At 38.0% G+C, this 15,312-nt stretch overlaps 1 protein-coding gene across 1 annotated transcript in view; it reads right to left on the bottom strand.

Moving 5' to 3' along the window:
* TMEM131 (transmembrane protein 131) overlaps nt 1-15,312 on the bottom strand; it is a 225,902-nt gene that overhangs the window by 107,566 nt on the left and 103,024 nt on the right. Inside the window, exon 4 of the mRNA XM_055328071.1 lies at nt 14,378-14,446. Coding sequence (XP_055184046.1) covers nt 14,378-14,446 — 69 coding nt within the window. The remainder of the gene's footprint in view (nt 1-14,377; nt 14,447-15,312) is intronic.

Genomic DNA, 15,312 nt, shown 5'->3' with positions numbered 1-15,312 from the left:
ACTATATACTTGAGTTGCTAAAACCTTAAATGTTCTCACCACAAAAGAGAAGTGGTAATTATGTGATGTGTTGGAGGTGTTAGAAAACCCTACAGTGGTAATCATTTTGCAATATGTGAGCATATCAAATCAACATATTGTGTACCTTAAACTTATACAATGCCACATATCAATTATATCTCAATAAAGCCAAAAAAACCCAGAATGAACTATATCACAATATTCGTATACTAAAATGTAATTACATAAACTAAAAATATATAATAATATCTATCTGGGTGGCAGATGAAAAACTACATATATACCTTACGCATTTTTCTGTGTGTATACATTTCCTGAAAAAAGGTAAAAAAAAAAGTGTTAAGGTAAAGTAATGAGAATACTCTGGAAAGTAACACTGCTCTACAATTGTTAAGCATCATCATATAAAACTAGAATAAAGCATTTGGAGGTTTGTTTGTTTAGAGTGACCACATCAGTCAAGATGCTTTTGCTGGGTGAATTTTTCACTTGAGGTTGATGAAAGGTATTCAGTGAAGGCCTGTATTTGAGCCAGCTTTATAATGATGCTGGCTTATTTTTATAGCTGATTCTTATAAAACTATATAACGCTCAACCCAATTTAGTCAGAAAGTGAGCCCTGTATGTTAAATATGATGCCTCAAGAATTCAATTTTAAAAGTATTTTAACAAATGCTATATAAAGTAGAATATTAAGAACTCAGGGTGGAAGTATTACAATTAAACATTACAAAAAATAAATTCAAAGCTCATTTTATTGTCCAAGTAGAAATCTTAGTCTGTTTCCTTATGGGTTTTTATGTAACTTCCTCACTAGGACTTCATAGTTTGCTTTTTCTCTTTTAAATCCTTATAGTCAGAAGTTGGTCAGAATTTGTTGTATTCAAGCTGACTTAATAGTTACATTATTTCACTTGATTTTCATATTCTGTATCATCTAAATCAACATCAAAATCTAATTTGCCACCACTTTACTCAGTTCTTCTGCAGCTTTATCTACAGTTTAACCTTGGATTATTTTAAACATCTTGTCTTTTCTAGAATGGAGGAACAGTCCCTTCTGCATCACACAGAAAATGTAGGGTTTATCTGCATAAGGTTTACCCATTATGTAAATAAGAACTATTCAATTTTAATGGTTTTGATAATGGTCTGCGCTATGGTTTATTTTACACATCATTTGATAATTTCTTTATAATGATGACATGAAGTTTTGTTGTGGTAGTTAATGTCTTCTGCTGCCTCTAAGGGCTAAACACCAAGTCTTACTCCACTTCTGAGAGCTCATCAATGTAGATGCTACGACCTCTTGTCACAAGTGGAAAGGATGTGGAACCAAAAACCTGGTCCAAAATCATTTCATGTCTTACAGCCCAACCACCATGAGGTCCAAAATCTTTCTGTGGCTCAACAGACCAGCAGTGAGGAAAAAAACCCAAATGTGCAACCAGGACTTGGTCCTGAGGCAGGGACAGAGAGGTATCTACAGAAAGGCTTACAACAACACATTTAGGGTTAGGAAGTAGGAAGCTGGGTGCCCTCAGAAACTCTTTAAACTTAGTGGAGTTCCTCTTGTCTCTGGTAAAAAGTTTCTCAGAGCTAGACCCCTTAACCAACAGACTCATCAATCCCAGGTAGGGGTCACAGGACCATGGAAGTGGGGAAGTAGGTATAAATCCAGCTAGGGCATCAAATTTTGGGCAGGATGCTGCAGGGAGAAGCTGTATAAAGACAATATGGAAGATAAAACTCTTTTTTCTCAAGCCTGATATAGACATATATAGAGAACAACAGTACGCAGAAATAAAAATGTCCTTACATTCTGAAAGTTTAACACTAATGTGCTTTCTTCAATAAATATGCTCTTTTACAATTCAAGTGTTCTGTGGGCTACCTGGCAATCACTCATTCACCTCCCTATGAATTTATTCTTTAATGTTTTCCCTCCTGTGACCTTAGTGTCCTCAATCTTAATTAAGATAGAAGACAGAATATAAGATGGACAGTTAGTCTGAGGGATCCTTCTGGAAGACAGGACTCAAGATGGCCTGCTACAGGAGAGGACTATGATGAGGTAAAGAAGCAAGCTTGGAGGTACTGGGAGCCTGAAAGCAGGGAGTGGATCAGAATGGTTGATGTGCAATGCTGCTAAGGCTGGCCTCACCCTTTCTTCCAGGGATCAAAGAGGAAAGGCCCTGGCCACACCCTATAGAAATGAACCTTTGCTCAGAGGAGAAGGGTCATCTACTTACATTCTTCAAAGAAGGTTGGAGTAAGGAGAGTAAAGGTCTCAGGAAAGGTGTCAGTAGGCTACTCTAGTTAGGCAGGCTCAGACAGAGCAGAATTCCTGCAGCTCTGGGCAGTCCACACCACAGGAAACAGAGGGAGTCCTCCTTGAACAACCCTCATATAAACAGCTTCCCCCATCCCCTGTCTCCTCAGTTCCCTTGGAAATATGAACAGAATCCATGATAAAGGAGGAAACTGAAAGGAGAAGTCACACTGAAACATGGAAAACTTTGGCCAAGTACTAATGCATGCTTACTTGTAAATAAATAAGCAGTGCATTGGTTTTCTGCAACATAACAAATAACCACAAACTTAGAGGGTTTAAGTGACCCATTTATTACCCTGCAAGTCTGTAAGTCTGAAGTCCAGGCCCAGCATGACTGATTGATGTGGTCAGGGTTTCACTCACTCAAGCTCAAAATCCTCTCCTAGGCTTACATAGGTTATTAGTGATATTTAGGTTATTTTCTGTCTCATGCCATATGGCTCTCTCCATTTCTAAAATCAGCACAAGACACTCCCTGCATCAAACACCTCTCATAATTGAAATCACTGTATTTCTGTCTATGACTGCTACAAATGATGACATGACATCAGCTCAGGGCGTCAGATTATCTCCCTATCTTAAAAGGACCTTAATTGCATTTCAAAATCCTTTATAGAAACATCTAGATTAGTGTTTGATTGGGAGAAGATGTGTGAGCATCTTGGAGACCAGGAATTTGGGGGACCATCTTAGAATTCTGTTTGTCAAAAGCAGCATGTGTAACTGCGTGGCTAGACAGGTAAGATTTAAAAATAAAACAAAGATTTCCAAATGCCTGCAGTGCTGGTTCTGTTTGTTTCCACTGTCAGCTACTCCGAAGACAGAAGGAGATAAATCAAGCAGAATCAAATACATGGCTGTTCTCTGGGCTGTTTGTGCACAGCTACCGACCGTCTGTATTCCGGAAGAGTCTGAGGTACAAAAGAATTAGGAAGAAGCAGCTATGAACTAGAGACTGGTCTGGAAAGTTGCAATTTTGTGGTCAGTGGCAAGTTTCCTATGCCACAGAAAGACAACGCAATGCCAGGAAACAGCTGAAGAAATGGCTGAGCAACTGCCCTCAGACAAACCTTATGAATGACAGTGACATAGCACTCTACTAAACACAACTTTTGGCAGGAAACTGGGCCGAATCAATATGCGGTAATTTATACCACTCAATTACCACAAAATCAGAGCATCTTCTTGTACACATTTAGGATTGAGGGCTGAGGGGGCTGTTGGGGGAACAGTTAAAAATTGAAAAAGTGAAAAGGCACCAAACATCCCTTAAGAAAAGAGAACATACTTGATTTTATCAGAATAGAAAAAATTATTAGAAGAGGCAGCTTTCATAAACTGAATTTAACTTGAAAATGAAGACCTCCATTTTAGCAACAAACTATTCAATAAAGTCCATTTTAAAAGTCATTAATTAGGTCTCCATTTTAAGCTTTAGATTTGAAACCAGGATTTTCTGCACTTAATAATTACATAAACCAAAGAACTCAGTAAACCAAGTTTCCACCCAAAGCATCTTTTACAGTCTGCAATAAATGTCTGAAAAAAGGAGTTGTTATGGAAACAAAAATATTTAATAGCATTGGCATAAATAACTAGGAGGGGTGCAGAGGTATAAGTGGGAGGTGGTCAGCTCAGATTGCTCCAACTAATTGTTACAGAGAGAGCAGGGAAGGGAGGGCAGAAGGGAAAGGATGAGAATTAAAGAATAAATTTAAAGGTAATGGATGAAAACAAAGCCTATTTTTGAAGAAAGTTACGGTGAAAGAAGCCCTAGAGGGCAGTAGGGATGCTCAGAGTAGTGAGAGGAGTCCATACAGATGGGTACTGACTAGAAGGCGGCCAGGGTACTAGAGCTGCATCCTTGCTAAAGGGCTTGAAACTCTCCTGGAAGCCCTGGATGACCATCAAATGCAACTGAGAATGGTCAATTCTATCCAATTTAAAGTTTTTCCACATACTGAAAAGGGTGTTTTAAAATTATGAGTGACTTCTAGTTTAGCAAAAAGACCACAAGCAGTATGGAAATAGTTACAGAAAATATAAGGCAAAACTTCAGTGCATGAGTCAAGGTAGTAAGCAATGATAACTCTACTTTTAATTTTTGGAAAAAATATTATAAAGTGTTCTGTTAATGCTTTCTTCTTGAATCCTAAAATTGCTGCTATATATATTAAGCCAATGAAACATTTACAGCATGGGCAATACAGTACGCTGCCAGGTCAAGTAGAAAAGGTATAGCAAATGTTCAATGTAGTCTGGCAAAAACACTTGAGAATGTAAAATTAATTGATTTAATCTTGTTGGACTTAAATATATGTGTTAAATGTGAAATATGCGCCAGAGATACAAAGATAAAGATTAGATGTCTACTTCCCTTCTAAACCAGGCTGTGAAGATAAATTACCTTAACAATTAGACAATTGGAGAAATAACCAGCATGCTGACAGAAGTTAGTAGATGTCATGACTAAGGAGACTCTGATTCCATTTTTTATTTTTGATTCCTGACAGTTTTTTTTTAATAAATTAATTTTTATTGATGTTCAGTTTGCCAACATACAGAATAACACCCAGTGCCCATCCCGTCAAGTGTCCCCCTCAGTGCCCGTCACCCATTCACCCCCACCACTCGCCCTCCTCCCCTTCCACCACCCCTAGTTCGTTTCCCAGAGTTAGAAGTCTTTATGTTCTGTCTCCCTTTCTGATATTTCCACACATTTCTTCTCCCTTCCCTTATATTCCCTTTCACTATTATTCATATTCCCCAAATGAATGAGAACATACACTGTTTGTCCTTCTCCGATTGACTTACTTCACTCAGCATAATACCCTCCAGTTCCATCCACGTTGAAGCAAATGGTGGGTATTTGTCGTTTCTAATGGCTGAGTAATATTCCATTGTATACATAAACCACATCTTCTTTATCCATTCATCTTTCGATGGACACCGAGGCTCCTTCCACAGTTTGGCTATTATGGACATGGCTGCTAGAAACATCGGGGTGCAGGTGTCCCGGCGTTTCATTGCATCTGAATCTTTGGGGTAAATCCCTAACAGTGCAATTGCTGGGTCATAGGGCAGGTCTATTTTTAACTCTTTGAGGAACCTCCACACAGTTTTCCAGAGTGGCTGCACCAGTTCACATTCCCACCAACAGTGTAAGAGTGTTCCCTTTTCTCTGCATCCTCTCCAACATTTGTTGTTTCCTGCCTTGTTAATTTTCCCCATTCTCACTGGTGTGAGGTGGTATCTCATTGTGGTTTTGATTTGTATTTCCCTGATGGCAAGTGATGCAGAGCATTTTCTCATGTGCATGTTGGCCATGTCTATGTCTTCCTCTGTGAGATTTCTCTTCATGTCTTTTGCCCATTTCATGATTGGATTGTTTGTTTCTTTGCTGTTGAGTTTAATAAGTTCTTTATAGATTTTGGAAACTAGCCCTTTATCTGATATGTTATTTGCAAATATCTTCTCCCATTCTGTAGGTTGTCTTTGAGTTTTGTTGACTGTATCCTTTGCTGTGCAAAAGCTTCTTATCTTGATGAAGTCCCAATAGTTCATTTTTGCTTTTGTTTCTTTTGCTTTCGTGGATGTATCTTGCAAGAAGTTACTGTGGCCAAGTTCAAAAAGGGTGTTGCCTGTGTTCTCCTCTAGGATTTTGATGGAATCTTGTCTCACACTTAGATCTTTCATCCATTTTGAGTTTATCTTTGTGTATGGTGCAAGAGAGTGGTCTAGTTTCATTCTTCTGCATGTGGATGTCCAATGTTCCCAGCACCATTTATTGAAGAGACTGTCTTTCTTCCAGTGGATAGTCTTTCCTCCTTTATCGAATATTAGTTGACCATAAAGTTCAGGGTCCACTTCTGGGTTCTCTATTCTGTTCCATTGATCTATGTGTCTGTTTTTGTGCCAGTATCACACTGTCTTGATGGCCACAGCTTTGTAGTACAACCTGAAATCTGGCATTGTGATGCCCCCAGATATGGTTTTCTTTTTTAAAATTCCCCTGGCTATTTGGGGTCTTTTCTGATTCCACACAAATCTTAAAATAATTTGTTCTAAGTCTCTGAAGAAAGTCCATGGTATTTTGATAGGGATTGCATTAAACGTGTAAATTGCCCTGGGTAACATTGACATTTTCACAATATTAATTCTGCCAATCCATGAGCATGGAATATTTTTCCATCTCTTTGTGTCTTCCTCAATTTCTTTCAGAAGTGTTCTATAGTTTTTAGGGTATAGATCCTTTACCTCTTTGGTTAGGTTTATTCCTAGGTATCTTATGCTTTTGGGTGCAATTGTAAATGGGATTGACTCCTTAATTTCTCTTTCTTCAGTCTCATTGTTAGTGTATAGAAATGCCATTGATTTCTGGGCACTGATTTTGTATCCTGCCATGCTACCAAATTGCTGCATGAGTTCTAGCAATCTTGGGGTGGAGGCTTTTGGGTTTTCTATGTAGAGTATCATGTCATCGGCGAAGAGGGAGAGTTTGACTTCTTCTTTGCCAATTTGAATGCCTTTAATGTCTTTTTGTTGTCTGATTGCTGAGGCTAGGACTTCCAATACTATGTTGAATAGCAGTGGTGAGAGTGGACATCCCTGTCTTGTTCCTGATCTTAGGGGAAAGGCTCCCAGTGCTTCCCCATTGAGAATGATATTTGCTGTGGGCTTTTCGTAGATGGCTTTTAAGATGTTGAGGAATGTTCCCTTTATCCCTACACTCTGAAGAGTTTTGATCAGGAATGGATGCTGTATTTTGTCAAATGCTTTCTCTGCATCTAATGAGAGGATAATATGGTTCTTGGTTTTTCTCTTGCTGATATGATGGATCACATTGATTGTTTTACGAGTGTTGAACCAGCCTTTTGTCCCGGGGATAAATACTACTTGGTCATGGTGAATAATTTTCTTAATGTGTTGTTGGATCCTATTGGCTAGTATCTTGTTGAGAATTTTTGCATCCATGTTCATTAGGGATATTGGTCTGTAATTCTCCTTTTTGGTGGGGTCTTTGTCTGGTTTTGGAATTAAGGTGATGCTGGCCTAATAGAATGAATTTGGAAGTACTCCATCTCTTTCTATCTTTCCAAACAGCTTTAGTAGAATAGGTATGATTTCTTCTTTAAACGTTTGATAGAATTCCCCTCCTGACAGTTTTCAAGCCCCATAATGTCCCTTCACGTTACATCCCACAACCGAGCAAGCCAATAAGAAAGCCTGGATCTTTCTTTTAGATCCAGCTAGAACTTCAAACTTTGCAAGTCCGTACAAGCCTCACCCGCAGCCACCATAAAAGCCAAGCGTGTCTCCTTTCTCTGCTCTCTCAGGCCATTTTTTCAGACTTGCTTGGGAGCCCACCCTGCTCTCCCCAGAAGGCTTCATTATAGGAGTATAATAAACTGTTCTGCACCCTCTTCATGTGTGTGCATTAATATCACCTTCTTGACAGGTGAACCAAATTTTGGGTGAACACAATACCATGGAAGCAGAGAGAAAACAGTTTCTACATCTGCTAGGCAGGCTAGGGAAGGCTTGCTGTATGAAGAGCTACACTCTACAGTACTGAAGGCCTTTAGGCCACAGAGTTGCAGTGGACTTCAACTGGAGTAATACCCATTGTACAATTTCTCTTCATTGGGTGAAATCCTGAGACACAGGACAACACCTAGAAGACATGTTCACTATCAAATGCCCCCCTTGCTTGACTGATGGGGTAGATACCTGATCTAAGCATGGGTCATCATTGTACTACTCTTGAGGTTTTTCAAACTAAGGAAAAAAGAAGCTATGTTGTGATGGAGGGAAGCTACAGAAACCTAGTCCTAAGAACACTAGTAGATTTATTCTTATCACTGTAAGAAAAAGATATTGTCAGTGGAAGAGAATAAGCTAATACAGAGTGAGGCAGAGATGACAAAGAAGACTCCTGGTGGTGCTGGATAACATGGATCCTTCCTGTTGTCCCTGCGTCACAGCTCCATTTCTGACCTTTCTGTAGATACATTACGGTCCTCAGTGTTCCTTCCAAAACATGCTCATTTTTGCCTCATCTAGTTTCAGTCAGATTTCAAATACTTAGGATCAAACATCTGAAGCACTGGCTAAAACAGAGGGAATACAGGCACTCTGTAATTACTGTTAATTTTCTTACAATATGAATAGCAGTACTGTAGTTATGTCTTTACATATGGAAATGTGTGCTGAAGAGTATAGGGATAAAATGTTACTAAGTCCGCTACTTTCAAATGATTTAAACTTGACAAAAATATGAATGTGGCAAAACTCTTAATTATTGAATTTAGGTTAAAAGTACATTCATTATTTTTTCTTTCACTTTTTTTCTTAATTCTGTGAAAGCACCCATAACACCTTACAAAGACCACTTACCTCAGGAAATGGTAAGTCATCCTTCACAGGGGTGGCTTAGGGTGGGGAGGCATAGAAGAAAGGTAAAGGACAGATTTTATGTGGAGAAATTTCGCATCTATCCTAAAGATGCTAGGAAACCATCAAAGGATTTTTTTTTTTTTTTTGTGGAAAAGAGTATTAGGAAATGACATGCATGATTAGGTTTGGATAGCAAAAAGATTTCCCTGTCGATAGCATTGATCATAAATTGGAAAATGGCAGGCATGTGGTAAAAGTTTAGATAAGAAGTGATGAGAGGGCAGCCCGGGTGGCTCAGCGGTTTAGCACCGCCTTCAGCCAGGGCATGATCCTGGAGAGCTGGGATCGAGTCCCATGTCAGGCTCCTTGCATGGAGCCTGCTTCTCCCTCTGCCTGTGTCTCTCTGCCTCTCTCTCTCTGTCTTATGAATAAATAAATTAAATCTTTTTTAAAAAAAAAGAAGTGATGAGGGTCTGAATTAAGAGGAGAAGTGTAAGAAGGGTTAGAGAAGAGAAGACATGAGGAGTAGACAGAAGTCTGGTAATGGATTCAGTGGGAGAAGGGATAGAGTGCTCTGAGGTAAAGAAAAGAATCCAGGAAACATCAGGATTGTTGGCTTTGGTGACTGACTTGCACCATTCATGAAGACTGGAGATCCAGAAGCAAGAGCAGGGGACACTGAGTTTAAGGTGTGTTGCTAGAGACACAGGTTAAGTGTCTGGAGAGAAGGGTGACATACAGATCAGGAAACCATAGGCATATGCCAAGGGCACCTAAGAGAGTACCCCATAAGGAAATGTGGAGTTGGCTGAAAAGGGATGAAGGAAGAGAAGCAGCTATAGTTAGGGGACAGACAGGGAACAGAACCCTGAAAGAGACTAAGAAAAAAGGGCTTTAGACACAGGAAGAAAACACAGAATGGTTCACAAGGATAAAGGCCAAGAAAGATCTGAGAGGGAGGAAGAAGTCAGCAGGGCCACATACTCTACAAGAGATCAAGAGACAAGATTAGTAAGTGTCACCTAACAAGAAGACCTAAAGTAGGGCAGTTCCAGGGTCGATTAATTCTGCAGTTCAACACTATTATCAAAGACACAAGTTCTTTCCATTTTTCTACTTTCAGACACATTTTGCTGGCTTTATCCTCAGACTAGTACCCTTGATGGATTGTAAGATGGTTGCCATAGTACCCCAGGCATCGCGTGCAGACAATATCCAGCATGGAAGAGGGGAAATTCTTTCTTAAGTCTCTTTTTTAAAGTGGGGGTGGGTGGGGAATCTTGTTCCCAGAAATCTTTTAGTAGAACCTGACATCATATTATTGGGTAGAATTGGTACATACATCTACCCCTTAACTGATCATAAACAAGAAGGGGAGTATTACAATTAACTCAGATTAATCAGCAATACTGAGCTGGGGACAGGATCACTTTTCCTAAGGTCTGGATAGCTGAAAACTCTGGGGTTGTATTAACAAAAATACTGAATAGCTAACTAACAAGCATGAAAAGGGCCACTCCGTACCAAGGTATTCTAATCTGATTTTTTTCCACATAATAATATTTATCTAAGAAAGAGCAGGGATTTTTGGAGGCTGAAAGAAAAGTCGTCAATGCAGGAAAAAATTCCAATCAAGTAAGCTTTATGCTTCTGAGAATGGAAGAAAGCCCAACATACAATAACTTTAAAGGAGGATGTATCCTAAAACTTCTCTGATTTCTTTTGGCAATCGGCTACTTTCTAACTCACTAATAATTTACCTTCTGCAGTGAAAATGCACAAGTTCACCTTCTTTGTACTTTCAATTTTCATAAAAAGAAACTTAGCTCTAAAACTGCTAGGCAGATTCTTCCAATCATATTGCTTGCGATCTTCTAAGGGCAAACAAAATTCTAAATTTAGAAACCTCTCTGTTTATATCCGTGTGGTAGCCCTGTGGTAACCTGAGTGGGCTAAACTCCAGTCCCCAGAATTTCCTTATACGTCTCAGCTTAGGGTGGGTTACATGCGATGCACTCTCCTGAGAGCTGTAGAACATGGAAGGGAGGCAGCTGATGTTGTGTAGTATACACGTAACTTCTCCCAGCTATTCACTCAAACACCAATGTAGGTGCTGCTGGGAAGGGATTCTGCAGATGTAATCCAAGTCCCTAAACAGCAGACTTTAAATTAAAGAGAGAGGGATCCCTGGGTGGCACAGCGGTTTGGCGCCTGCCTTTGGCCCAGGGTGCGATCCTGGAGACCAGGAATCGAATCCTGCGTCGGGCTCCCGGTGCATGGAGCCTGCTTCTCTCTCTGCCTGTGTCTCTGCCTCTCTCTCTCTCTCTGTGTGACTATCATAAATAAATTTAAAAAATCTAAAAAATAAATAAATAAATAAACAAATTAATTAATTAATTAATTAATTAATTAAAGAGAGATTAGGCATAGGCAGGCATGTCTTAACTAGTCAGAAGCCTTTGCAAAGAGAATTTAGCCCTTGCCTAAGCTAAGAGACTCCAAACAACAGATGAATCTACAATTGCTCTGCTTCCTCAGGATCCTCCCTGCCTGTGGACATCAGGCTTTAGCACTTGCCCTTGGAGTTCTAGCCTACTCATGATCCTCCCCTTTTGACTGCCTGCCCCTATATACTATGGGCTTGCTTAACCAGCTCCCACAATTATAAGCCAATACACAAAAACTCCACACTCATATACATACACACACACAAAATCTGACTGATTGAACCCTAATACACATGTATTCACATCTGCCCCCAAGTCCCACTTCTACAGATCCACTTTTACCTTTATGAGATAAAACCAGCTCCATTCAGTTTTCTCAGACTGAATGCAGAAAAGATTAAAATGATAGAATGTTTCCTTTTTCTTTTATTTCCACTATTTTGGAGCAGCATGTAAATTTGGTGGTTTAGGGAATAGTTCAGTATACCTACTATATACCTTTCCTATGCTGTAATGAAGAGTTCATGCTGTGTTTCAAATAATTTTCTTCACTGTATTACCCAATCCTTGCATGCACTGGAGTTCACCTTCCATTTGTACACATTCAATAAACTTCCACTGTTTCTCTCAGTTCATGAGATTTCAGTTCTAGTCTCTTAAAAAAAATCCTATTTATTTCCTCTCTGTCATACATTAATTCACTTATTCCTATCAGTTCTTTGTTCATGATACCAAATTATTCTCTAGTCTAAATATTAACTGAAAATCTTTGTATTCTGCATATCCTTCATCTCATAACTCTGTTCTCAGGACTCTCTCCTGATGATAAAGTCCTGCTATGTTTAAATCGTTAGTTTCAGCACTGATTATAAGAACAAAAAAGTTTAAAATAATGCAAAAGAAGAAATGAATTGCACAAATGTATCTGTACAATTTGATGTTCTTTAATACCATAAAAGAAAATAACAGATAATTCAATAAAGAAAAAAATACCTAACATATTATGTTTAGAAAGCAGGTTATAAAACAATGTATGTTCAGAATATACAGGTATGTCTTTTGTGACTTGATAAATAAATACAAATGCACAGAAAAAAGGACTTGAAGGATAAAAGCTTAATGTTAATGTTTCTTAGTGGTGGGACTGCTGGTAATTTTCAATTTTCTTCTTTCTCCTGATAAGTATTTTCTAAGTTTACTACAATAGGCATGCACTGCTCATGTAATAAGCAAAATCCTAGTAAGTTCCGTAGTGGTGAGTTAATAATCTGTGGCCTAGAACACAGGCTTTCAGAAGGATATCTAGAAAACCCCTGAACCTGTGTGTACAATGCTGTGTGTGTAATGCTGTGTGCCTCTGTGTGCATTAGAAAAGGTAAGGGAAGAGGTTCACAGCTTTCATCAAGTCCTCAAGCGATCCATGATCAGAAAAAGGTTAAAACTACCAGTCTAGAATCTTGCATGATCTTACCTCAATTTCTCCTATTTCAGGTGTGGGGCATTATTTAAACGGTCCAGGGAGAGAGAATGTGAACAGGAATTCCCAATTCCTATTCAAGCATTTTGTATAACTGAAAATGTCTTTTATCTCAAGTGATGTAAAATTTGTAAAAACTTTCTCAAAAACAAATTATAAAGTCAAGAACAGCTGGATATAATTATTGACAAGATCTTTCTCGAATGGTTACTGCTAAGCTTTCCAAATAAGAATACTCTGTGTTTGAGACTAAGGATTTTGGTGTTGTATGCCAACCTCCTCTCCTGGCCCTCAGGTGGCACCCGAAATACCACTCTTACCCTAGTCTCAGAATGGAGTTCTGTTCTGGTCCATTCTAGGATGAGCAAATATACTCCAAGAGCATTTTACTGTAGAGAGAAAACTTACTAGTAGTTAGAAAATAATGAACTCTCTTATGAAGATCAAAATATGTGTCACATGTGTTTCATTAAATTTATCTTGCATTTGACAGAAGACAACTGTAGGAGACATGTTACTGTGATTGGCTTAAGGTCTCTACTTTAGGTTCCTCACAATCTTGACATTGTATAACTAAATGATTTTTATAAGACAGTAATGATAGTGATAGGTTTCCCAACTAAACATCATGATCTTTAACACCCAGAAGTCAATTTTACTTACATAATGACTATCAGAAATACTGATTCCATCTAGAAGTGCACAAAGAATCATATAAACTTTTCTCTGCATTCCTACCCCTAAAATCCATGGTCTCTGTGGGAATATAATCTTAAAAGATGGGATCTGCTATCAGATATCTTGCTTTATAGCTAACTACTCAACCATGCTAACTACTCTACCATGGTTTTATACAAATATAATTAGTGTATTTGATGATTTCAGGTTTGAGACTGTAAATAAATTATTTAAACTTAATGTGTTTACCAGTAAAAAATGGTTAATTACAACTTTGACCACATTAAAGAAACCTATAATTTTCATTTACTGAATCAGAATAGATCTACATATAGATTCTCCACCACTTCCCTCTTCTTTTTTTCCCCCTGCTAATTTACCAGAGTGGCATTGCTTTAGCAGTTATATCACTCAGAAGTTCTCTTATCTACTTGCTGAATTAGATTGGAACCAAATATAGGTGAAGATTTGTCTTTTCTTTGGTGTATCTGAGGTATGCAAAACCTGAGACCCAGAGGTAGAAGGGAAGGCAGAAATACGGTCAGAGGAAGCAATTCTATGGCTGAACCATGTCTTTCTGCAGGATTTTCTTTTGTTTGCTCTTCTGGGTTAGTGACAATTATATGTATTTGGTGATGTACGGAAGTCTGTACTTTAAAAGCACACACAAATAAATATTATCTTTCTAGGTACACATGGAAAATTTTAAATAGTAAAAGTGGAAATGAATAACTAAATCAGAAAATCCACCTGAGAGTTCTATGCTGCTTCTGAAGATAAGATCCTTTGAACCAGGGACTTTATTAGGTATCTTTCAAACTTCAAAAGTTAATATTATATATTAGACTCATAATAGGTACTTGCTTTCCATTTTCAAACTGCATTCAACAACACTGTTTTCCTGATGACTTGAAAATGTAACTTTCTCAGAGAGATAACACAGGTGAAAAGCAAGACAAATGCTTGCATAAAATACACATAATAGTTTAGTGGGAGACCATGGTCTTAAAATTTTAAACTTACTGTTCATGGAAATCCAGCATTGGTGGCTCAAATCGTATAGGTCTGCAATTACCCCGATATAGAGATATACTGTAAGTAAAAAGAAAAGAGCATAAGAAACAATTCTTTAAAGCATATATCCCCAAACTGAAGTCAGACACTTGAGTTTTGTCACAACAAAGTACTTTTAAGAAAAGTAGAGTCTAATGAAAAAGGGGGGGGGGTACTTCTATTTAAAGGTATGTGAAAACAGAAAATGCTCAAGTAGACTCAATGTTGAAACTTATTTGGTTGATACAGTTGATAATAATATATCTTAATATGTTCACTTGGATTTTTTTTTGGATACATGCACAATGAATAAGAAATAGTCAACACAACTAAATATACTTGGCAGATAATACAGTATACAGACAAAAAACATAATCTCATTGTAACTAGAGTGGCAAAGAACTAAACAAAAATGAATTTGGGGCTAGAAATTTTTAAGAATTGAAATATCTTTTTCATCTGAGAGTTTAGAACACATTGATCCATAATGTCTTAGCCTAAATATCTGAATATCATTTCTAACTATTCCACTAATACTAGAACTTCTCACTAAAACCAATTTCTAAACAGCAAGCCTCCTAGACATCACCATGACCTAACAATGATGTGATACAGAAATGACCTGGGGAAGGGGGGGATGTCCACATGCTTCAACTCATCTTTAAGTACTAAGAAAATCAGAAATTCAGTAAGCTACTGAAGTTTCTAAACAATAGATGCTTATCTTTGTTGTATTTTAAGAAATGACATTAGAGCAAAACCATTCTGTAAAACTTTATTTCCATCACCACAACTCAGAAGAACACAAGTTTCAAATGATACAGTAATTTCATTTAGAAAATACATGATGATATACATTAGAAATAGACAAGGACATTCAGAATACGTAGGAAATTTGCTTTAAC

This window comes from Nyctereutes procyonoides, unplaced genomic scaffold (assembly GCF_905146905.1).
Source record: "Nyctereutes procyonoides isolate TBG_1078 unplaced genomic scaffold, NYPRO_anot_genome, whole genome shotgun sequence".
NCBI classification, from domain to species: Eukaryota; Metazoa; Chordata; class Mammalia; order Carnivora; family Canidae; genus Nyctereutes; species Nyctereutes procyonoides.
The sequence above is the reverse complement of the archived record's forward strand: the minus strand, read 5'-3'. Positions and strand labels throughout refer to the sequence as shown.